Below are 25,654 nucleotides of genomic sequence, written 5' to 3'. Positions count from 1 at the left end.
GATATTCCGTATTTACGCTTTACTTTAGTATCATATCTATGTATATGGCGTTACTTTATATTTATCCTTGACTTTGTGAAATCCAGAGTTCTAGATAACTTGAACATACATATAGTTTGCATTTAATAATCGAGCTAATACTTTTTGTCGAATTAAAGTTTTATTTGTAAAAATTCTCGTTTAAATGTGACTTAAAACGATTAATATTGCATTTATATTAAAGAGATAAGTCGCTTCATCGTCGATGTAACAGACGCATCTCGTCATATGTACAAAAGCGCCAAACATATCTTTATATTCATCGCATCCAACTCCCTTTGACGTCTGTAACGCGTCACGAGGGGAGAGAGAGAGAGAGAGAGAGAGAGAGAGAGAGAGAGAGAGAGAGATGAGCAAGGATACTACAAATGTGCAATCGCGGAGACGATTCTCTATTATAAGTTCGCTATAGATATCGCAAGCCACACGTTTCTCGCGCATCTACCTACGCTCACCCATCCACCCGCAGTTGGCAGGAGAAACGTATCTCATTACACCCACTCTCTCTTCCGCCCTTTCCTCCCTCTTACGCTGGTAATGCGTCACAGCGACGCCCGCGTCGCGTCGCGTCGCGTCGCGTTGCCTCGCGCGTGCTCCCTTCAACCCCCAGCGGAACCGCAGCCATTGTCGGAGGGTCGGTCGGTCGGCTCGATTCTTCGCGAAACGCGCGTCCATGGTGTGCGCGTAACACACCCTTTCATCGTGCGAACACCCTGTGTGAAAACCAAACGAGCACGAACGTGCGAGCGAATTAAAAAGAAAAGAAAGAAAGAGAAGAAAAAAAACGGTGAAATTCAACGACGCGAGGGGATGTGAGAGGAATATCCGTTCGTCGGCGCGATGAGACGCGAACATTCGCGCGACGCCGATTTCGCGCGAGCAGCACCAGCACCAGCACCAGTACCAGCCGACGCTGCCACCGCTGCTGCCGCCGACCCCAACCCCGCCGCCGATTCCTCCGCTGACGCTACCACCGCGCTGCTGCACCCTCTTGCCGTCACAGCAGCGTATCTCACCGCGAGCATGAAGATTCCGCCTCTCTCATGACCCAGGTGAGTCTTTGAAAAAACATCATCTTTGACTGTAGAATCGTTTAGATAGATTAGATACGCCTAATGTTAATCCATGTTCTCATCATCGATGTGCCCGCGAAGTGATCGGTCTCGCGCGATCAGCGATATGGCGGCCGTTGCCGGTCCGAACGAATTTGCGTAGGAAGTCTCTCGCGAAGAAATTGATTTTGCCTATTCACGAGAATTCGCGATCATTCTGCGCGATAAGATTGATGCGGTCTTATCAGTATCAAGCACAAAGTGGTAAATGGTCGATAACTTGCGCTTGACGTTGGTTGCTTCAATCGCGGATTCTGACTCATTTCTATTTGAGTCCTCTGAACTTTAGATTCCTTAAGTATTCGAGAATCTCGAATTCGCTTGATTTGTATGTTAATGATCTTCAAATCGGCAAGATAACTCGAAATGATTATCAGTCATTGACATAGAGGCAACAACTCGCATGAATGAATAATGGCGCCACATTGAATCGTTTTGAACGGTGACGCGTTTGGTGCTGTATTACAGACGGAATTGCTAGTCCACGGTTATTCGCATCGATTACACACAATCACGAAATTCCATATCCAATTGTTTTTTTATCTTAGCGAATCTCATAGATTTTCTGAAACAGACGATGATGGACGTAAAATTTTGACATAAAATTATGAAACACTCGAAGATTCGACAATAATCTTCATTCAATTATTAGCTTCAATTAGTATATGTGATTAAACTTCGAATAGATTTGTTTAAGATTTGTTACACAGAATGACGTAGTTTAAATGAATTATACAATTTTTATTATGTAATTTGTTGTATTATTTGCACGCAACACGCATTTTTGACGAATTTTCATGTAACTGCCTTGCTCTCACAATTAATTCTGCCGCTGGTTTATCTGACATTACGAAACATAATGTCTTCTTTATTCTCCCTCGCCATTGTGTTCTCATTGAAATAACTCTGATCTAATCTCATTATACACGTATTAGATACGTGAGATAACGATGCTGCGCCTCACACGCTCAATTAGCACATAACTGGAATTGAAACTAAAAGGAGATGAATATGCATAGATGACGTGGTGATTCCAAGTGTCACTGTACAAATCGGTAGAGGTACTCTCTATTTATCATATTTCGTATGTAGGGCGGCGCAGATAAATCGATACGCGGCACTTTCATTCATGGCTGCCTCTCTCACGGTTGGCACATTGCCGTTGCTCTACGTACCACCCACGCTGTCGAGACCAACACATTTACGACCCAGCCGTTACGTAGTGTATAGTCTAACGGTGGTGGCACACAGTGGTTCTCCGTTTCGTCAGGGGGTGGCGAATGTTCGTCGTGTGCAATCTCACGTTGCGGCAATCTTGATGTTCGTGATATTAAATTACATCGACTGATAGATCGCTTTACCCAAATTGAACATCCAAGCAGCAAAAATCTGTAATTTGGAAAAAAGAAGATTGATGATGTCGAAATGATTCTCGTTTTTTATTTATTTATAATTATTTTTTTCTTTTAGTTAAGCAGTGGAAAATCTAATTAAATAAATCTGCAATCCACGCTCGATGCGATCGGCCCTTAGTCCTTGAACGGACAGGCGACGTTTCGTGACGTAAGCAGTCGCGTGGGATGCATTTCACATTCTATTTATAAATCGTTGTCATTAGTAGTATGTAGACGTGTCTCTCTCTCTCTCTCTCTCTCTCTCTCTCTCTCTCTCTCTCTCTCTCTCTCTCTCTCTTTTCTCGGGCGTATAATAGCCTAACAATACTTTAATCATTGAAATTGAATGAAAAATGAGAAGCAGTACAGACGTAGATTACATTTTGCACGTAACTTCTCTGTTTGAAGGATTTTATATTCTCTGAAGTCCAAAAGTGCAAACAGAGACGTTCTAACGTTGGTGCCGGTTCGAAAATCAAAGACCAAAGAGGAAGCTGATGCTTCTGGGTCTCTCTTGGGAATGAGAATTTTCTGCCATAGAATTTTTTACGAGTTAATAATTGCATCTCGTGCATCACCGCTGCACCGCTGTATTCTTCGGAAGTGAGCAACAGCGCGCACGTCGATATTACGTCGACGTTATATGTCCGCCCGTCCATCCGTCCATCCATCCATCCATCCATCCATCCATCCATCCATCCATCCATTCATTCGCCGACCATTCGTTTGCGTTGAGTGACGACAGTTGACATTAGTCGTCGCACACGAGGCATCTGATGGCATCCTTAAATTAGTTAAACTAGTGCATCGAGAGAGAGACTAACCCAGTTATACGAAAGGGGGATATCGAATAAATTCACCGCGCAGCCGCGTATCGGAAGCTTGCGAACTTCGACGCACACATGTTATCCGGCCCTTTCGTCGCTCGCTTGCACGCGACAGAGCAGAGACGAAGGGAACTGCGACGTACAAGGGAGGGAGTCGCAAGAGAATGGAGGTGGAGGAGGATGCGCTACTCTTTGAAGTCGGTCCACCTGCCTCCGGCATTCGCCACAGAACACAATGCGGGGGTGGCGGTGGCGCGTGTGGAGAGCAGCCCTTGCACCAGGCGGATTTTCCGCTCGGTAACGCTTGCCAAAGGATCTATTTAAAGGATCGGTTCGATCGTCTGTCTTCGGTTTCGCGACTTTTGATTTCCGAGCCCTCTTTGAAACGCCGCAGATCGGTGTTCCAGTGTTTTTAGTCACCGAACTCGCCTCACGAAGACTAAGTGTCTAATTTTCAAACGTGTTCTCCATGGAAAGGAGTGTTGTCGATCTTATGATGTTCCTGGATGTTTGCCAGCTTTATCTGCACACCAGAAAGAAATCCCGGAACCTCTGCACGCTCTGGGCGATCGTAACATTCATCCGCACGGAGGACACTGGCGGTTTTTTACGATGGTGTCGAGCGTATACGGTACCACGTTTGCGGTATCGCTCGGATCGCATCAAGAAAACGGACAATGCAGAGAAGTTGAGAGCCGACAAGCTGATACTCAGATTGCTGCAAGAATTATTCTATTGCGGATGCTTGCCGCCCTGCGAGATAGGTCTATGAGCAAAGGCGGGACGTGCTTGTTCACATATTACTGCATCAAGTAAACGTGCGTAAGGCAACGCAAAAGTCCCACGCGCTGTTCTGACAATTCTGCTGCAACAGGATGCAGTTCTAAATATCAACAAACTGTAACTTGTTAACCTTTTGATCCGCAGTTTGTAATTGAAGAATAAATCTTTAGCGTAAATACCTTGGTTTCTGTCAGATTTCTGCCATCCAATTAAATGTTTTTCTTTATTTTTGAGTACCTTCAATCTTGGGATCTCACTTTTCGATTGTTCGATTTAGAGAGACAAATATTTCTGTGCAGCATCGTAAGCGCACATGTGGACGTGGATAAATCACTTTAGCGAGAGGGATGTCTGAGAGCGACGGAGAGCATGCAGCTCGCTCGGTGGCCTTAGAGCAAGCCTACGTCCACGAAGTATACGAGCAATGCGCTGAGAAGACTACGCAAAGTAAACACTGGCCACGAGTATATCAATTTCTTCAAGAACTCGAACCGGGTGCCCTCGTCTGTGACATCGGTCAGTCAAAAGTGTATTTTACAAAAGACGTTTCTTTTTTTCTTTTCAAACATTTATTGATTTTCAAACATTCAAACTTTCATTGATTTGTTGCAAACATTTATCAATACATAATTTTAACCATACATTCATAATGGGTTACATAATAGAGTTTGCGTTCCACATGCTTTAATTTTACAACATTATATTATCTCTTTGTCCATGTAACATCATTATATTTACATGATCTAGGTTGCGGCAACGGAAAATATCTCAGCGTAAATCACAGTGTCTTCAAAATAGGGGTGGACAGATGCAAGCGTTTCACGGACATCGCGCGCGAGAAGGAAAACGAGGTGCGTGTTTATATCAATTATATCTCAAGTAAAGATTCTTATTTTTAAATTATTTCTATATTTTATCAATTCTATATTCTATATATTCTATTAGTATATATAGAATAATATATATTATTCTATATTTTTCTTTATACTTTGTGAAATGACTTAAACTAATTTCGAATTAATGCATGCGAATAGTTTACTGTTAAATATTTTATTCACGGAAACTTGTTTGTGTACGGTAAGGTTCTAATCTGCGATAATTTGGCTCTACCATTCCGAGAAGAAAGTTTCGATGCAGTGCTGTCGATCGCCGTGGTGCATCATTTCGCTACCACGGAGAGGAGGGTACATGCGTTGAAAGAATTAGCGCGAGTCCTTAGAATTGGAGGTCGACTCGTTATATCCGTCTGGGCTATGGAACAAAAGCATAGAAAAGTAAATAAAGATCTCTCCTCTCTTAATTAATATTTTAATTGATCTCTCTTAATTTCTTCTTTTAATAATATCGATATCTCAAATGTCTGGATTATAAATTATATCGTTGTTATATATATTGGCAGTTTGAATCGCAAGATGTTTTAATACCATGGCCCAAATCGCATTGCATGAGCACAGCGTCAGAGGGAACGAAGCATTCGAGTGTATCAGACAGTAACGAGAAGCGAGATGATGATGCTGCGCAGAAAAATCAGTCATCCTCCAAGAGGTGAGTTTTTGATGAATTATCTCACTGATGCGATGTTGAGATCAATCACACAACATATTTAGTTCTGTGATAGTATAATTTCTGTATTTCCTGTAAATATGATATCATATGTAGGTCATAGCTGTCATGATTTCTTGTTCCAGAAATAGCCAACGAAAATGTAAAAGCAAAAGTTATTGGATCGATCCGATATTCAGCTTGTCACCATCCACCAGTAGCCTCTCTAGCCCGAATGAGACCTGTTATAGCTGTTTCCGGCGAGCGTTACAGGTAACTAGATAAGTGAGTGAATAAGAAAGGGAGAGAAAGAGAATGATTATCTACAAATACGATATTTTAAAACTTGAGCATTTGACACACTAAAAATTTTTGATAATATTTAGAGATGTTCCCTATTATTGTTATCTCGTTTCACAATATTAGTTATCACAAACATTATTTAATTGAATGTCAATTAAATTTTTTCTATTTAATTATTATGATTTTAATTATTTTTCTATTTAATAATTATTTTGAAACTGTATTTATTTAACTGTATTTATGACGTGTTATTTAATTACTCTATTATTATTATTCATGATATTAGCAAGATTATTGTATGATTATGTTCAGAAATTAGCGAGGAGCAGACGCGGAGGAGACGGTCGTACATGGTTTCCTGGAAGTTGGCAGAGCAGTACCAAGAGCAGGCGACATTATGATCCCGAGGACACAACCGATGTGGACGAGTTGCCAATCGAGCTACGTCGCGTAGAAACCACACATACGCTAACGATGACGAACAAGCATTCCACGGACACACTAAGCATCAAATCCAAAAGTTTAGGTGATATTTTAGAAATTGAGAGACTTGATTTGGTGCGTTCACGGTCCAGCATCCCGGGTTTCTCTTCGACGTCCGAGTTGATCTTGGATGAGCGATCAGTCTCGTCATCATCGAGCGGCTCAAAGCCGCGGCTGGTGAAGCAGAAGTCATACGTAGAGGAGATTGGTTTGGAGAATCCCGAAGACACTGCCATTGAAAACCTGATAAAGAATCTCCCGGACTTCTCCTACCAATCGTTACGCAAGCGTAATATACCGTTAAAGCAGAGTTCGATGAATGAAGAATTGATGTCGGCGGAACGGCTGGAAGAGAAGGAACGAGTGCGACGAAATATCATGAAACAAGCGTCGCTGAACGAGGAGCTCATTTGCAAGTGGCGAACATTTGAGGCGCTCAAAGATTCGATCAGTCCGGTGAGCGCTAGTCGGCGCTTCCAATTGCTAAAGAACGGACTTACTAATAAACTCAAGCGTTCTACAACGAACATTGAGAAGGTCTCCAGCATGTCTATCAAGAATGGTTTTGTTCGTATGCTGCAGGGATGGAAATCCTGTGAGAACGAATCGGCGTCCGTCACGACAAAGCCGAAACCAACGGACAATAAAGTACAACCGGTAACAATGGTGAAACGTAGCATTGAGGGTGTCGAACGTCGTCTCTCACGCGAAGACGGTTCGGATTCGTCCAAGGACAGCAGTTTGCAGAGCGACACCAGCGTAGATTCCGAAGACAGCTTCGCATCTGTGATTTACGTGCCGAAGCAGGACGTCACGGCACCGCCGGCGTCGTCCTCGGTCAATGAGGTTCCTTCCGCACCGCGACCGGCGGCATTACAGCTCAGCACGACGTCGGCACCACCGTCGCCGCGTGTCAAGCAACCACTGGACGGTGGTCAATCATCTAGATTCAAAATGATCAGTGTGTCACCATTGCTGAAACAGCAATCGATTGTTACGAATACAAATGCAAATACGAATACGAATCTTGGCGATGCGATAAAATCTAGTGTGCCGACTGTTGTAGTCAAGGAAATGTTTGATAATACTTTACAGGCACCGGCGTCAGGAGAACTCCGTCTTATATCGGAACCGGACGAAGAGTCGGATACTACGTCTTTGATACATGCCTTTAACGATGTCACTAAGGTAGTCAATCGCGAGCCAATTGTGAGTGAAGACGACAGTCGAAAGGCCAGACTGAATCAGATCAAGGAACTACTGATAGCGAAGCCGGGCTTTGCGACACGCGCTAGACCGTCGTTTCCATTGGTGAGACGTGCTTCTACGGCGGCTTCGGGTCGTCTAGAGACAGTCACGAGAATCTTACCACGTCTGTTATCTCTAGAGTTGTTCAATCCAGAGACTGATGACTTGGATAGTGATTCCAGTGGCGTCTCGTCGCCGGAGTCAGTCGGCTCAGTGATCAGCGTCACATCGGATGAGCGATACATCGCGAGAAAGGAGGTTGAAGAAAAGAAAAACAATGTACAGACAGATGAGAGTCTTTCCAAATCAAATGGAGATGATATATCGAAGAGGAAAAAGGAAACGGAAAGTAATATACATGACGATGAGTCGTTGAGTATGATAACAACAGCGTCATTCGAAGATTCGAATACACCTCTGGATCCTTTGCATGACGACTCGTCCGCGGATCTCAAAGACGATATATTTCTTGCAGAGACCGAGATAACGCGCGACATTTCTCAAAATAATTTAGAGACTGACACGATCTGTTCCACGTCGCGTATTTTTTTGAAAAACGAAAAATCCATCTCCTCGCAGTCTATGAAGCTTTTGAAAGCCGCTGCTAACGTGGCGAGTTCATTGGAGGATGCTGTGGAGAAGGCAATTCAACACAAAGCCCAAGTAGAACAATTCTCGCAAGTTGCACAACGGCGAAATAACGACAGTATTTGGTCGCAATCGAGTGTGCGAACGCGAGCGTATTTGAAAGAGGATTATAAATCCACTTCAGAAGATTTGGGTGATTACGCTGACGAATCAAGTAGCGATATTATACGAGATATTAGTCGGTACTGCCAGAACTCGTCGTTCGATTTTCTCGAGGTCTGCCAAACATCGAGAACTACGTCGTCATCATCGTCGTCGGATGTCGCGAAAAATAATTTGAATACGGAATCGGATACTACGGCCTGTTGGGACGAATGCAATCAAGTACCTAAGGAGACTTCGTGGATTGTAAACGAAGTGTACGACGGAGGTGGATACAACAAGTTCGCTAATGTGGTCCAATCTAAACTAACACCTAAATTCTCTAGATCTCTCTGTAACAAGGCGGTTTGCGAATCCGAATTTGACGGTAAATTTCTATGCAACTCCAAGTACGAAGCCGAACCCAAAACTACATTCATATCCAAATGCGACGAAACGTTTAGAGTTAATCATGAATCTGAAGAGAAATTAAAAATTGAAATCGATCTTGTATCCAGATCCAACCTCGAATCCAATAGTAATCTTATGAGTGATACAAAAAAATCGTTTATCAATGCTGAAAGCACGCTCAATCTCCAATCTGGAGCAAGACTTAAATCCAAGATTAATCAGAAGCATTATCGTTCCTCCAACACTTCGTCGTTGTTGCGCAGCAATTCGGACGATACGTTGGACTTTGTGATGGTGTCGAAAACGGGTGAAGAGGAGTTCGAAGAGGATGCAAAGGTCGGGAAATGGCATTCCTCTCACAGTAGATTATCGATAAACTCGAGCGATGTAGGTGACTCTCTGATAGAGAATACAGGGATGAGCTTGAGCGACGGCAGTCAAACAGAATCAACAGCGAGACTGTTTACCGGCAGCACGGTGTCATTGGTATCAAATCCAAATGTGGGGAACACCCGTCGGTGCTCGGTGGAGCGACGAAGATTGCAAGAACGCGGCCATTCATTGGACGAGATGTCGAGCGAGACAAAAAAACGAGAGGGCTGTCTAGTCACCGCGAGCACTAACACCCTAAGTAACGCCTCATCCCAGGAATCGTTGCCCTCCGATCGCGGCGGCGGTTCCATTACCTATCATCAATATTATCACGTCTTTCGGGAAGGCGAACTGGATCAGCTGATCAACAAGTACGTCGAGAACCTGCATATCATTTCATCGTATTATGACCATGCCAGCTGGTGCGTCGTTGCGGAGAAAGTGCAGGTCTGGACTATATGACTTCGGATACGGATCATCGTGTGAAGGACCAGCGACTGCCGCGACTCGTTCTTGGCCGTTTTCGCCAAGTTGTACCGGGTGTCTCGATAGGAGATGTCAGCCAGAAGGGATCAACTAGGTTCAACTTTATGAAAATTCGCATCTGCTTAGTTTCACTTTTCAGTCGAAAATAGTTCCTGGTTTACTAATTCAAGAAAATGAATCGCAAATCTAAGAAACTAGGAATATATAATTCCTAAACCCTTTAATTTTTAATGTTTAACACGGTTCGCACTATATTTAGAATTTGGATTACGAAACGAAAGAACTCTTGTTGTTGGAAAGAACTCTTACTTTCGAGATAAAAATACTGATCCCTTTTTTGGGGGACACACAGTATACTGTGGTGGATGGATTAAATGCGGTTAAATACGAGAAATCTCGGCTCGAGTATGAGGCTTGCGACTCTAAATACGTAGATCTAAGAGTCCAAGGATCTCAAAATTCAGGGGTCCAAGAATCCAAGGATTTAAAGGCTCAAGGATTTCATAATAATCCAAGTTAACGAGTTTAATCACGAGTTGACTTCCTAACAATCCGTTCTCAAAAATTCTGCGACGACCTATATCGCTATTGAAATATCGCTTTATGCTCGTTGAACATTCCTTTCACATTTATCTCATCATAAAATTTCTCTGTCTGTTATGTCACTGAAGTGATGTGTGAAGCAAGAATATAACTTAAGACAAAAGAGATTAATGATATAAACAATAAAAATTAATGACATAAAGGATTCAACGCAAATGAATTGACATGTCATGAAATATCCAACAACAAAATGAGGAACATTAAAAAAAAACTTATAAATATTTCTTTCGATTGGTTTCTATTAATTATTGCAATTATTGGTTTTTCATGTTCACAACTCATTTGATTTTTGCTTCACTTCAGGGACGTTCAGGACTGTTCATTTCATTTATCGGACTTGCATATCTCGGAACAACGATTGCAGAAAGCATGATTCTTCGAGAATACACCAAAGTAAAAGAGAGTAGAAAATATTTGCTCGAAGGATATTGATTTTCTCGAAGAGTGATGCGATCGGAATGTACATGCGTTAAGCATAAAAGTTCAGAAAAATTCAGAAATGGCAATTGACTCCGACTATGGAGCGTATTTTCTAGCTTTTCGAGGAACCGACAATATCCGAACGCTTGAACGTAGATATACCTCAATAATACGAACGTTCCACTTCCAGAAATGTATACATGCATACTAAACATGCATACGTTTACACACGTGGTTGCGTACATACACGTAGTGTTAGCGTATTTCTTACTTGTAGAGAATTCTGGCGCAGCAGGAATTTGCATCGGCAAATTAAACTGTCATTATCGAAATCGGCAACAAAATTAGATCAGTGAGAGACAATGATAATATTTCGAATTTTGATAATGTAAACAGAAAATATTTATAAATAAGATTGCAATAATCGGACATAAACAAGTAAGGGATATTCTAATACACATATCTACATACATACACAACAAACACATACGGCATACGTACGTACATACGTGATACATATATATTAGGATATAAGGATTCAAAGATCCAATGATCTGAAAGATTGAATGCTTATATCCTTGGATTCTTCGCCCTAAGTTTTTCGATTCCCCAGACCGTTCAGCTTTTACGTTAAGAAATATTTTTATTATCAATCTTTTTCGTTCCGTGAGTGCTCACCTCTTTGAAAATTCTCAGTTTTCCCACGACCGTACTTAACAATCCTCAAATCGCTGAACATTTTAATCCGTGCAGTCTTTAGCTCCTTTTAAGTAATCCTTTTAATCCTGAAACACACGAAAGATATTCCTAGCGCGTTGTTATATTTGACAATTTTTAAATTCATACAGTAAGGCATTCGGCGATTGAAGATCCAAGGATCCAAGCATCCGTTTACGTTACCGTATACTCACACGTCGCATAGAGCAGGGCATAAATGTAATCTAAGCTTCGTTATTTTTATGATCTCAATTATCGTAGTCGAGAAGAAGTTTTTATCACGACCCTTTAACCGGTGAACCGGATTCTTTTGCGCCAAAAACAGATACCTGCAATGAAATTGCTGATAAATTTCACAATATATCATAGGATAAATTGTATTGTATCTCGAGAGTGATACTCGCAACGGATCGCTGAAGTTAACGCAATATTAAATTAAGGACTTTTTAAGGACAGAGCGCGCGCGCGCGGGTAGGAAAAATTTATCCTTTACCTATAGTTTTCGGCGCATAATATGCGGTAGAATACACTAAAGAAAATAAAAAAGAAAGAGAATACGTGATGAATAAGAGCGAGCTTGGGATTACTGGTTAAAGGGTGATTTGACCGAGAGCAACAAGCTGCTATTCCGTTTCCGGAGAACCGTTTGGTTAGCCAGACGGCATTTAACAGGTAGTCAACGATATTCTTTTCTAATTTATGGGATGATTTTCATTTGTACCCGTTTCGAAGAAGGAAATGCGTATAAGAAGCGTGCATGTGTGTATGTATGCGTGAGAAAAAGATAGAGCGCTCGAGAGAAAGGGTAGACCAAAGATGCAATCTCGAGAAAGAGAGGGAAACCGGTGTAAATATGTAAAATAAAGTGTTCCTGACGTAAACGCACAGAAAATCGTCAGAAGGCATAGTTCCAACAAGCGGCAATTTCGCACGAAAGTTCTCTATCGGCCGTCCCGTTCCTTTTATCCTTCCTCATCGTCGTACAGATCCTCGGAATACTGTGGGATAAATTAGAAGAAAAATCTTCTTTTTAATAAAGCTGTGTTCGGATATCTACTATCATGAAAATCTACAGTATATATAAAGCTTGCGGCACATAATGCATTTTTTCCTGCTAGATTGCTTACAATTTTTAGTAATTTACTTAAAATGCAAGCAATCTAGCGGGAAAAAATGCATCGTGTATCACAGACTCAAATAAAATATGTATCTATAAAATTTTACAGAATTGAAAAAGTTATTTTATAAGTTGCCTTTTAGTTTATTATTATTAACCTTATGTTTATTATTACAGAGAGAAATTGAGTACAAAAATAATACAAAAGTGGAACAAATGATAAAATTTAATATAAAATATTAAAATTTATTGTACTCAATTTCCGTAACAAAAAGTAACTTATAAATAACTTGTGAAATAACTTTCCCAACACTGGACTTCATTAGTACTAGTAATATTAATAATATCTGGATGCTTTCCAACAAGAGACACACATATGACACTATGCATTCATTATTTGCCAATATTAAACAAAGATGAGATGACCACTGTGTTGTATTGAATCGCTTATTGAAAGGCACTTTATAATGTCAGAACATGGCTTAAGTAAATAGCGATTATGTATTGGACTCGGATTCCCGAGATGCTGCGGAATAAATTAGAAGAAAAATCATTTACATCCATTTCTGCCAATGTAGCTTAACTTTCTGGTTTAATTTATTCTTTATTCTCTTCTACTTTCATAAAATTAATAAAATTAGAAAAAAAGTTAAACCAAGATTACAGTTAACATTGGTAAAAACGGATATTAATAATCAAAAGACAGCGATCATCATGTGTTTAACACCGAGTACATTAGCAAATTAAAAAAAATTAGGAACAAGATCCCGTATAATGGTGGATATTAAATGCTTACATTTAAAAGAGAAATGTCAATATTCCAGAACTAGAACTTTTTAACTCGATGTCTAGACGCTGGTAAGTGTTTCATAGCTATTTCTATCAAAATAAAATTTAATTTCATCTCAGTTTAATATTTACTTTCTATTTTTATCTAATTTCGAGAACTAGAATAAAATAATTAAGTTTTTTTATTCTGCTTCTCGAAATTAGAAAAAAGATAAAAAGCCAGTTAAGAGATGAAATTATTACTTTACATTAGTAGAAATGACAAATACATTAATCTTAGGACGATTTTCAAAACTCGGTTTAACGTAATCAGCGATTGTATATACATATATAATTCAACTGGCAGAATCGTTTATTATAAAAATTCCACTTGCATGCTTCATTGTTTCAAATCCAATCTTCCTTTCCGTTTACAAACAACAAAAGATTACCTATTGTATTTACATTAGCAATTTACAAGTATCGCTTGACCTACTAATCGCTGTAAGTTGAATTAGCCGGAATTTAGTCAAAGTTGTGATCCCTTACCAATTTATTTTAATCAATATATCCCTCGCATAACTACAGTCAATTAGGAGTAAATTTCTTAATGCTAATTGATAAAATTATCTTTGTGAAATAATTAAACGATCTCGAGATTCGCGCAGATTCCTTCTTGCTCATGAAGTAACGGTCGCGATTGGTCAGCACTGTCAACAGATTGGTGACTTTCGAGAGGTGCACGATAACGGATTTTCAATTTTCATAGCGCGCGCGGTACTTGTCGGCACTTCATTAGTAACGACCGGTAAAGCTGATTCTACATTAGTTGCAAGTTGATTGTAAGTTTGTTGCGGCAGCCAATATGAAGCGTTGATTTCAAAATGCAAGCTTCAGATTGGCTGTCGCAAAAAATTTGAGATCGGTTTGCAACTAATGTAGAACCGACTTTATGAGAGGAAAGCGCGGTATGTATGTACTTGTATGAGATAGAACAGGTAGGTAGATAGAATGTGGAAAGATCGATATTTGGATCGAAGTCATATAAGTGACATCGCGAAATCCTTCAAAATTTTCGACAATAAAGGCGACTTCACTTTTAATTGACTCTAATTAACGGCGATTAATTCAATTGACAAAATCCACTTAAGTGGAACGAATCTTCAATTATAATTCTTAATTCTCAATTTTTTTTACATACATATATTTCAAAGAAACAAAGATTCATATTATAATAGCTATCGTTAAGGTGAGGCATCTCTCGTCATCATCGATTAATCATCGATTAAATTTAATCGAATCATCGCTGAGATAATCCGAAAGGCTTCGACCTTTAATTGGAAATTTCAATTAATCTATACATCTGCGGTACTTTATCAACGTAAATAGGATATATTATCTTTTCGTCATGCGAAAAGAAAGATTAATTCAGGAATGATGAATCGCAATTTTTGATTTTTTGTGAATTTCTTACCAATGTAGATTAACTGTAAAATTTTGATTTAACTTATTTTTATTTTGTTTTCGTTCTAATTAAAGCCTATTCTACAATGTGCTTTTTGTTTCCTGTTTCTTGCTTTTTGTTATTTATTGTATCTTGTCTTTTTCGTTTTTACTTCTTATCTCGTTTTTCGTTTTCTGTTGCTCGAGATAAACGCCAACGAACTTCAAAAGAAACAGAAAACACATATCAAGAAATATAAATGTTAATAAAACGATCACAAAAAGGAAAAAAACAAAAGATAAAAAGAAACAGGAAATAAAGAGCACGTTGTAGACATGTAGAACAATCATAAGAGTCAACAATCAGAAAAAATCAAGAATAAGTTCAAAAAGAGATTAATTGTTAAAATCGGAGATTAATAAAAAAGTAAGTTAAATCGAGATTAAAGTTAATCTACATTAATAAAATTGAATATACAATATAATAGAAATTGCGATTCGTCGTTCCTGAATTAATTTTTTTTTCATAGATTAATCTATATTAGCAAAAATAGACAATAAAAATTTTGCCATGAGTAACTATCGATTGTATTAATTTGAATTTTATCGAAGTCTCGTCTATCATTCAATATATCAGTAATCAATATAACTAATTGAAAATCACTCTAAGTGAAGGAACTTCGGGGAAACAATCATTTTCCGAAAAACAAATGATTTTAATCGTCCTCAGGTATACATGTTTCACAATAACATTAAGACTACCGCGTATTTGACGGATAAAATTAATAGTCTCGTGGAAATATATCTCTAAATAAATATATACAGCGTTTGAATACAAGATAAAACTTAGAAAATGAAAAACAGATGGAGCGATAGCTGAGGAATTGTTTATCGAGACGTTGAAGGAGGGTTCAACCCGGCCAGACCGTCGTCGCGTTCAATCACATTTTCCAACGAACGAATGTGAAAGGAAGAGACGGGTTCGTTTTTCGAGGTATGAGGTATCCTTGATTCCTTGCGCAGTATCTGGCAGTATCATCGAGCAAGCGCTAACCGGGTCGACATCGCACATCGGACGGCGCCAACGGCGGCGCTCACTCGCTACGCTACGCTCGCCTGCCGCCTGCCGCGTAATCGGCGAGAGGAGGAGGCGTCGAGCTCGAGGTGGCGCGTGTCCGGGTAGCTCAGTCTATCGTTGACCGTTAACCCTTTCGGACACGGAGGGGTGCATATTGCGTGATACGTACGGCAGTGCTTCACGATACTCCTCTCGTCATTCGATCACATTCGATCGTGTTACTTCTCTTGCTCGCTCTCTGCTTTTCTTCTTAGCCAAAGAGGAAAGTCCATTGAGGGACATTAGTGCGTTATCCATCCATCTCCGGGAGTCTCGGAGGTTTATCTTCCGTTTCTCCATGATGAACGGAAACGCGAGGAACGAGCGGCCAACCGCGGACGACATCGATGCCGCCTCCCTCAGCGCCGATATTCTCAACCCTTTCGTGCATCGACTCGAGCTCGGCTCGACCTACGAGAAGCTCAAGGTCAGTATCTCTCGAAAAACGGCTTCTTTCCCCGGGATCGATGCTCGTGCAGTCGCGTTTTAGGGGATGCCGCCACCGCTGCCGACGCCACCACCGCCGGCGAGATTGGCGAGAAATGGGTGTGTTTCGATCGCGGTGCCGAGAAAGTGCGCGTGAGTGTTGAAATTGCTTCGCAGGTTACATGAAATTCGCAGGCTCGCGTTCATACGCGATTGACGGAGCTGATAAGAGAGGCGACGATAATGAACGTTTACAAAATAAGTCGGACATGATGCGAGTCGCATATGATGCAACTTATGAAATAATAATTCTTTGGAAAAAAAATCATTGAGAAATCTGTATGTTTTTCTCCAATGATTTAAATTTATCAATGTAGTCTAATTTTAATCTCTCTTCAACTGATTCCCATATTTTTCTCTAATTCTGAGAATCAGAAGAAGAGTAAAAAGAAGAAGAGTAAGTTGAATCGAGATTAAAACATTGATAGAAATCGACAATAATACCACACTTTAGGGGCTTTTCAATTAGCGAGACAAATCAAACACATTCACAAACATCATTCTATCTTGACATTCAGAGAGGAACAAAGGTAGAAAAATTTATATCGACTTATGTCATCGAATAGAAAGCATTCTTTATTGGCGTAGTATTAGTCCAGTTATCTCTAAAGCTGAACCAGTGTATTGCTAAATAAATTGTTGTTAGAGCGAGTTGTAATAAGTGTAACGGCACGCATAATCTAAATGTAAAAAATATAACAATACATAATAATTATTATTGTTATATAATATTACTTTACGATTTTAGACTGTGGCGAAATAAAAATGCAGGAGGAATATAACGCGAAAGAAAACATTCGCGGCTGAAGAGAGATATTGCGAGGCACACAGGCCGGTTTTTCTTCAAGTTGGCCGCGGCGCGACTTTCACGGCGCAGCGGGAATCGTGCCAATTTTGCGACTATTACATTTGACGTTCTGTCGTTTTTCCGAACAAAGGAATCTGCAGCCGTTTTCTGTCCATGTGGTCCATCAGGCGTATACGCCTCGCATGTATAATTTCCGCCCCACTTTCCTCGGCACATTGTCACGCCGTTGGGTTTCCAACGAAACGCTATATAAATGTTAGTCACGTGCGTTAACCATGAACAAGGTCATCACGAGCGATCGGCACGTTCACTCGATTTAAATGCTTCGATGCTTAATAATTTAAGAAACCATAATATACTGTGATATTTTTGTTTGATTGTCGAACGTGCGTATCATGATTTTTCAAAAGCTTCCTGTTTACTCTGGCAGTTGAAACGTGTCAATTTGTACTTTTACAAAACACACTTGTTTATATATATATATATATATATATATATATATATATACGTATATCGATCTGTTTACAGATGTCTTTAATTCAAAGGACCAAAGATTTAAACTCGCATTTATCAGCTGGATTATTTACGATTAAGAAACAGGAAACGATTTTCATACTCGTTAAGCTCGTTTCTTCATGCTCCAGTTTAGGCTTTGTTGCGAAAAACGAGGTCGCAGAAGTTTTTTATCTACATATTTTGCCAACCATTAAAATGCCAGCCTACGCTTTTCTAAACGTTAACACGATGCGAATAGCGGCTCCTTCGTGGACCGATGCTTTCTCTTGTTAAAACACCAGTGAAGTCTTGAACGCGTAGAAAGCCCCGCATTCTATATAGATGTGATGAAGTGATTGAAGAACGGCAACATCGTTCTAACGGGATTTAAATTGGAATATCATTTCAAGAAATTGAGAAAATCAATAAAATTGCATTCTTTTATTTATATCACCTTCGCTCTCTTTTTACTCTCTCTTTTTATTCTAAATATATTTCACATAAACAAGCAAATGTTTTGAATAATTACAGGTTACACATTAATATTGCCAATTCATATTCAGAAAAAGCAGCTCGAAAGTATTTTGCTCTGAATAGATTAGATTTTTAGATCTTCTAGGATTAAAAAAATAAAATTATTCTTCTAAATTTAAATAGTATCAGTAAACATTGCTTATTGAACTGTTTTTTCTGAACTCAGTTAGTGTTACACGTTAATGTACAACACGTCTACGAAATAGCGCAATAGCCCTTAGAATTTATAGTTATATCCGTGACAACTTTCTACACAAAAATTAGCACACGATGCGTAGAAGGCTTCTTCGTTACTATTTTTATTATATGGCGTTATATTATTAATCAGAATCGAATGTTCTTATTTTTTATTAAAAATTTTGCTTATTTTGATACCCATATGCCAATTCAGTTTTTTTCCTAATCCAATTTTCTCTTTGTTTATAACAGAATTATAACAATTGCAGACGGAATCAAAAATAATATTTATTTCACAACATATAAATTTGATAGACATTCTTATTAGAGGCCACTCGACTTACTTTTGTATATCACACATACGGCACATCAGTCTGGTTCTCTTCAACAAGATAAAGTAAGATGAGACGAAATATAGCTAAAGGCTGATGTGCGCCTAACGGAACAGCGAAACGTAACGAACGGTACTTAACTCGCATCCTATCTTTTTTTTTGCTCTTTATTCGTTCTTTCTCTTTCTCTTCATGGTATATCGAAGCCTTCTGATGGACACGTTGCAACCTTGACCGCGTGAGACAGACGATAAGTTAATCTGAAAGCCAATTACTTACTTACCTGTATGACCCATTTTCATGAACATGTGATAACTACAAGGACATTTAGTTGCTTTAACGAATTTTTAATGTGTAAAGTCTGAAATAAACTTCCTTAACATATATTTTAAGTATTAATACTTACATTTAAAATACATAAAATATATTTCATTATTAAAATTTAAAATACGTTTAGTATATTGAATATTTATCGACTTAACCAAAGCAAAGATCTCTGCATTTATGAATAAAATATCAAACTTATCAAGAATTATCAAATATCAAACTTGTTTATTTTACATTTGTAATAAATAATCAGAATATGTAATGTTATATTCAAAATCGGCTTGTAATATTTTCTCTTAAAGAATTATTTAAAAATTTTATTTGAAAAATAACTTTATATAATAAATAAATCGAATTTGTTCTAATTTAATAATCTTAATTGAAATATATTAAACTTCACTAGGATTCTCTTCACTAGAATACATTTTAAATAAATTTGATGTTTGTAATGAACATATAGATTTGCAGATACATGAAATTTTTGTAATATTTGAAACAAGTAGTTAATGTTTAAATACATTACATATTTTTTTGAGAAAATATAGGAATTTAATCGATTTTCAAAAAATTGACGTGATGTTTTGATGTTTCAGACGATATTCTTAACGATCGCCCTTTTGCCGGTCAGGCTAGCTGCAATCACGACTTTGATGATCCTAGCGTGGCTATTGGCCTGTCTTGGATTGCATGGATTGTCCGAGGAGGATCTTCGGCGAGCTCCTCTCAAAGGATGGAGGCGGTATGTTTGAAGAAAACTAAGCGGTGGGATAATTGCGGCGAGAAAGAACGATCCTCTTCCGTACTCTTTCATTCCTAATTCCGAATCCTATCTCTGTATTATGCTATTCATGTTAACACTAGCTATACCTCTCGGGATTGCTTTTTAATCTCTGTGCTAGTATCATCTCGCTTTATTAACAGATTAAATCGATCTCATAGATTTTCGAATGTATTAATCGCACTCAAAGATCCTCAAATCTAGAACTAGACTTTTCGTATTTCTAAAATTATTACGTCTAAAAAATATTTATATATTTTTTAATATTTAAATAATATTTATATTATACAAGTGAATTAAAGTAATTATATAAACAACAGTAATTATACTACAGTAAACCCGGTAGATCTGAATTAAACGCACGATTTAAAGGTCGTATCTCAAGGCAATGCAATCAGTGGGCTTCGATTATTCATGATAAAGAGAGAGAAAGGGAGCGAATACGTATTAAAAATGTATATCCTTCCGTGTGAGACAAGGATTTCGCTTTATGATGTCCTTGTCTGCAATTTATGTCTGTTTTATTATTAAAACTTCTTGTTGTTATTAAAACGTTTTTCCGTTTTCTTATAATTAACCAGAGACTTGAACACTTTACGGATAATTCATCTTGCATTTTCTGAATTTATAACTCAAGTATCGATTAATTTCAAGTTTCTTAAATTTATAATTGTCGAAGTGTTAGTATTATGTAATAAAAGTTATTCTCTATGTTGATTAAACACTTACGAACAAAATTAGTTAGTAGATAATGAAGTTGCTTGTATTTATATTTTTTCATAATTTAGTCATGCGTTACTGTCAAGGTCTTGCAACAAGAAAAGTCTATAAGATGACCTTGTACCATAATGAAAGCTTATAACGGAATCAGAGAGCGGAAAGAAATATTTCTAGAATACTTTTAACTGAAATTGTATACAGTAATATTGCAAGTTGTTAAATTATTCATGAGGCATGTACTTGTTTGAGTTTGTTATATGATTAGTTACAATTAGTGTCACTGTTGAATCAGCTTTCATTTTAATTAAAACATAAATCAATTATGTTGCATTATTAATTAATTTTATAGAGTAAACATATTTTTAGAGGCGTTTTCTGAGATTTAAGTACAATATGTATTTTCAAATATTTTCTGAATTTCTGGAATGTGTCTAGATTTAAGGATCTCTTCTTCCATGAGCTGAAAATGCAAATTGATTTATTGAAATCGAGTCTCTGATAGACTTTTAACTAAACCTAATTTTCAAGGAACACTTATATCCCGCTAATCATTTTAGACCCCTTTATGAGAATAGAAATAAAGAATCGCATCGGATGGTGCATGCGCGTTGCAAATTAAACCACTTAAAAACAGAGACATGCGCGTCGTGATCTGCTGGATGATGCGAGCCTTATTTCTCTGCGGTGGATTTCATCACCTGAAAGTCAAGGGGCAGAAGGCGGAGACTAAGGATGCACCGGTGCTGGCTCTCGCTCCGCATTCCAGCTTCTTCGATGCACTTCCGGTCGTGTATCTTGGCGGGCCGAGCATCGTTGCCAAGGGGGAAAGTAGTCGTCTCCCTTTTTTTGGAAGTAGGTCGCATTGTCATCTTGGTGAATTAAACTAATTGATAAGAGAGAAGTCATGCTATATATCTTTTTTTTTTAAATATGAAGGCTGAAATTTTAAATTTAAGTAAATTTAGTTTATCGCGTCACTGTGTGAAACTGCGAGAGAAAACTGCTGATTTTAAAGTCAAAGTGCAGTATGATTTCTAAATGAAAATTTTAAACTAGATTCGCAACTTCTCTTCTTGTGGAAACGAAAGATCTTCATTTATAACTACTATACTAATACTTATAAAACTGCAATATTCTAATTATTTATTTCATTGTACATAACATTTATATGTGCATATATGGTGGATGGGATTTATTTTTCAGCTACTAACTATGTATGGTTTTAACAATCGTTAACTGGCTTTTATACAGGATGTTTTATTTGCCATAACTTAAAAATTGCGATTAAACTTAAAAAAGCACTTAGACCAATTAAAAATTACTAAATTAATCGAATAACCATTATATCTGTTAACTCTGATGCATTACTGAGCATGATCCTATTTATAAATTTACATTGTGCATAATGTTATCTAAAAATTGTAGGTCAAGCTACATTACTTGTAGAAACTAACAATAAGATCGATACGCATATTATATTAGTGAGACAAAAAGGGAGAAATATTCGTGTATATATATATATATATAAAATTTAAAAGGAGAAGCGCACTAACAATTATCGAAACTTGGATTACTAATCGAACGCTTTCACCATCTTTTTGTCCTTTTTCTTTCCATCGCTCGATGGCGTAGAAAGTTCATTGGACATACTCGCTCGTGAACGTTTTCTTCTTTCGTAGCACGATTTGAGTTATACTCTTGGCTCTTGCGATATCCAATGTTCTTTTCATGATGATACTGTCAAGTCATGGATACGTATTCGGTATTACGATATTTAAATACTTGGAGATCCAGTATTCAGTATTGGAATGATTCCATGTACCTTGTCGGTTGAAACCCGCAGAAAATTAGTGCCATGGATATGTTTCGTGGGCCGACTCACTTACCAGGCCGGCGGAATGAAAATCGTAGTCCGAGGAAAACAGGCTTCCAGATCGGAAGCTCCGATTCTGGTCCTTGCGCCACACTCGACCTTTATCGACGGCGGCATCGTTTACGTCACCGGATTTCCTTCAATCATCGTCAGGCGAGAATCAGGATTGAATCCGTTTATAGGAAGTAGGTGATACATTTCTGTTTCTTTTAATTTTTTTCTTTATATCTTCTACGAATTTCTAATGTTAATATAATATTTTATTATTTTATTTGAAATATTCAAGAAATTACTTCTTATGACATTGAACTTGTACGTGATTAGACTTGAGCCAAGTAAAATGATGATGATCAAAGTCAAAGTATGCTGAAGTTGGTTATTGGAAGTCATCGAGATGTGTGCCATACGTGAGATCTTTTTAAATAAAAATTTAAGTCACAAACATCATTGGCATTGTTTACAAACACAGGACTATGTTCAGAAACTGTTTTATCCGGGTGTACTTAGATATCATTTGAGTCTTATTTAACATTCGGTGATCAACAAGAATAAAATGATATACTCCGTGATTTATTTAATACATCCCGGAAGTGGCCCTTAACAATTGTCTCAAAATCGCTCAAAAAGATAATTATGTTATATCTAATGTGATACGTATGGTATATATAGTATATTGTTATTGTTTTATTGTCAGATAGCAATATTAATTAAACATGCTCAATAATTGTTATTATTTTGTGGAGGTCGAATATTAACGATCTTTTATCAAAAAAATTAATTATTGATATCCTATTTGAAGTAATAGAATTATGTTTTATATTTTATATTGATTATTGAATCCCATTCACCATTACATGAGATCAAAATCACATTTGATGATTTTGAAGTAAATAATATACTTGTAAGAATTCAGTTACCTAATACTCTGATTATAGTTCAATGAAACAATGATCTCTTTGCATATGCAAACTTACAAAATAATCGGTCTGTCTTTTGCAAGAATGTTATAATGAGTTTCCGGTTTTAGATAATTATTGACTGACGGATTTTAAACAATTGATCATGACATGTCATTCACAAGACTTTTATAAACGTGTTACTTGCTTCAAAATAAGTTCTTATGCAACAAAGTCAAAGATTGACTCAATCAATCCAATCAAATAAAGTCAAGCGAGATCTAAGTTATAATTATCAGTTAGTATTGTAAAATCGATTATACTTTTCATTATTTTTTAATGTACATAGAACTTATCAACTATACACAGCCAGTCTACGTGTGGAGGGAAGATCCAAATTCCCGGCAGAATACTATCAAGGAGATCATTGAGAGAACTACTTCCAAGGAGGATTGGCCACAAGTAAGCAAAATATATTAAACTATTAGTAGAGTTTATAGCATATATACAGAACGTATAAGAAATGGGGGGGGGAGAGAGAGAGAGAGAGAGAGAGAGAAACTTTATAAATATATACATGAAATATTTATAAATAGAATTAACGCGCACGCCATTGCATATTCTAATTTGGCTTGATATTTACTGATATATATTATGATTTCTCTTGATTTAACATATATATTACAGTAATTGATTTCAAGACATTCTAAATATTTTCTTTAATTTAATACAGTTCAAAAAAATAAATTTTAAATACGATCTCATGTGACATTTTGTTATAGTTTAGATTCATCTCTCATTGATTGATACAATTAAGAGTCATTCGCGGAACTTGTAAAGTTCGAAGAACTAAATTCATAAACTAAGTTCATGGAAGTAGTAGTAGTCTTTATGATGTTTTCGATAATTCATGGATGCGAGATGCACGCAAGCTTGCAATCAAGACGCAAATCACTACCTTCGCGTCTGCTGGTGCAATTGACTATTCTCCACAGGTTATGATATTTCCTGAAGGGACTTGTACAAACCGGTCATGCTTGATTACGTTCAAATCGGGCGCCTTTTATCCCGGTGTACCGGTGCAGCCAGTGTGCATCAGATATCCTAACAAATTGGACACGGTAACGTGGACGTGGGAAGGCCCTGGCGCGTAAGAAAGTCATCTTCCTCTTTTTTTTTTAATTATTTATTTGTTGTAATATGCTTTATCCATTGCTTTACATTCGTTGCAGATTGAAATTACTATGGTTGACGTTAACACAGTTAAATAGCAGCTGCGAGATCGAATTTCTTCCTGTATATAATCCAAGCGAGGCAGAGAAACTAGATCCTAAACTGTATGCAAACAATGTACGACGTCTTATGGCAGAGTGAGTGTTTCATGCACAACGGATTAGGATGCCTAAAAATGTATAGATTTCTGGAAAGAATATACTTTCGATTTTAGGGCATTGAAAATTCCCGTTTCGGATTACACGTACGACGATTGCCGGATTATTAGAAAGGCTCATCAGCTACATCTTCCGCATGCGTCAAATATCGTAAAGAGCCATAAACTTCGGTATAAATTAGGGTAGGTGTCGCATCATAGTATAAACATTATAAATAATTAATTACAATTTACATAATTTTGATTCATTTATAGTTTAGTGGCATCAAAAACTGAAGAAGAACTCGTTCAGAAGAAGACGTATAATTTTGGTAACGTAAATTTACAAGAATTTGCGCAGATCCTTAGATTAGATGACAAGGATCCAACCACTCAACAACTGTTTCGCATTCACGATAAGGTTCTTATATAATATAAAATTTAAATAATGTATGTAATATAAGTATATGAATTAATTTAACAAAAAGAATTTATATGTATATCATTTTATAGTTCGGAAAAGGAAAGATCGATCTTGAAGAATATATCTTCACTGTATTAGCGACGGCAAATGCGTCTTCGGAACGAGACAAGGTCGAGATTGCATTTGACGTAAGTGCAAACTGTTTAAGAAGTCTACTATGTATATGTATATGTAAACTTTTATTTTTACACGATCGAATTGTGTTATAGATATGCGGCTCGAAAACAGCAACGTGTTTGACTCAATCGGAACTCAGGAAAGCCTTGAGGTTATCGATACGTATGCAGTCTGAGGAATCCGACAGGATCTTTCAACACGCCAGAAATAACGAGGATGCTTACACAGTGAGCTTTGGTAAACACTTTTGATCACGAGATTTATTTTCTCCCTACGATTAAGACTTCTGTTTCTTCATCGCAGTCATATCGAATATCAAAAGAAAGAATTATATATGCATAATT

At 37.7% G+C, this 25,654-nt stretch overlaps 2 protein-coding genes across 3 annotated transcripts in view; both read left to right on the top strand.

Moving 5' to 3' along the window:
• The first annotated feature begins 607 nt into the window (after nucleotides 1-607).
• LOC108690120 (serine-rich adhesin for platelets) lies at nucleotides 608-10,017 on the top strand. Its single transcript, XM_018197255.1, has 7 exons — nucleotides 608-1,091; nucleotides 4,455-4,671; nucleotides 4,903-5,006; nucleotides 5,238-5,429; nucleotides 5,555-5,700; nucleotides 5,844-5,970; nucleotides 6,313-10,017. The coding sequence occupies exons 2-7, from the start codon at nucleotides 4,503-4,505 to the stop codon at nucleotides 9,703-9,705; spliced, it is 4,131 nt and encodes a 1,376-aa protein (XP_018052744.1). The 5' UTR covers nucleotides 608-1,091; nucleotides 4,455-4,502; the 3' UTR covers nucleotides 9,706-10,017.
• Nucleotides 10,018-15,962: 5,945 nt separating this feature from the next.
• The window catches only part of LOC108690779 (lysophosphatidylcholine acyltransferase), an 11,590-nt gene continuing 1,898 nt past the window's right edge, over nucleotides 15,963-25,654 (top strand). Inside the window, exons 1-10 of one of the 2 annotated variants that reach the window (XM_018198261.1) lie at nucleotides 15,963-16,341; nucleotides 19,667-19,812; nucleotides 22,415-22,629; nucleotides 23,690-23,802; nucleotides 24,336-24,490; nucleotides 24,573-24,710; nucleotides 24,788-24,913; nucleotides 24,986-25,130; nucleotides 25,223-25,321; nucleotides 25,403-25,547. In XM_018198261.1, the coding sequence (XP_018053750.1) occupies nucleotides 16,213-16,341; nucleotides 19,667-19,812; nucleotides 22,415-22,629; nucleotides 23,690-23,802; nucleotides 24,336-24,490; nucleotides 24,573-24,710; nucleotides 24,788-24,913; nucleotides 24,986-25,130; nucleotides 25,223-25,321; nucleotides 25,403-25,547 (1,411 nt within the window). In that variant the 5' untranslated portion in view covers nucleotides 15,963-16,212. Of the gene's footprint in view, nucleotides 16,342-19,666; nucleotides 19,813-21,205; nucleotides 21,424-22,414; nucleotides 22,630-23,689; nucleotides 23,803-24,335; nucleotides 24,491-24,572; nucleotides 24,711-24,787; nucleotides 24,914-24,985; nucleotides 25,131-25,222; nucleotides 25,322-25,402; nucleotides 25,548-25,654 lie in introns of both variants that reach the window. The other variant, XM_018198253.1, reaches the window with a different exon arrangement.

Source organism: Atta colombica, unplaced genomic scaffold, assembly GCF_001594045.1.
Source record: "Atta colombica isolate Treedump-2 unplaced genomic scaffold, Acol1.0 scaffold105, whole genome shotgun sequence".
Lineage (NCBI taxonomy): Eukaryota > Metazoa > Arthropoda > Insecta > Hymenoptera > Formicidae > Atta > Atta colombica.
Note: the sequence above shows the minus strand (reverse complement) of the source record. Positions and strands in the feature narration are given on the sequence as shown.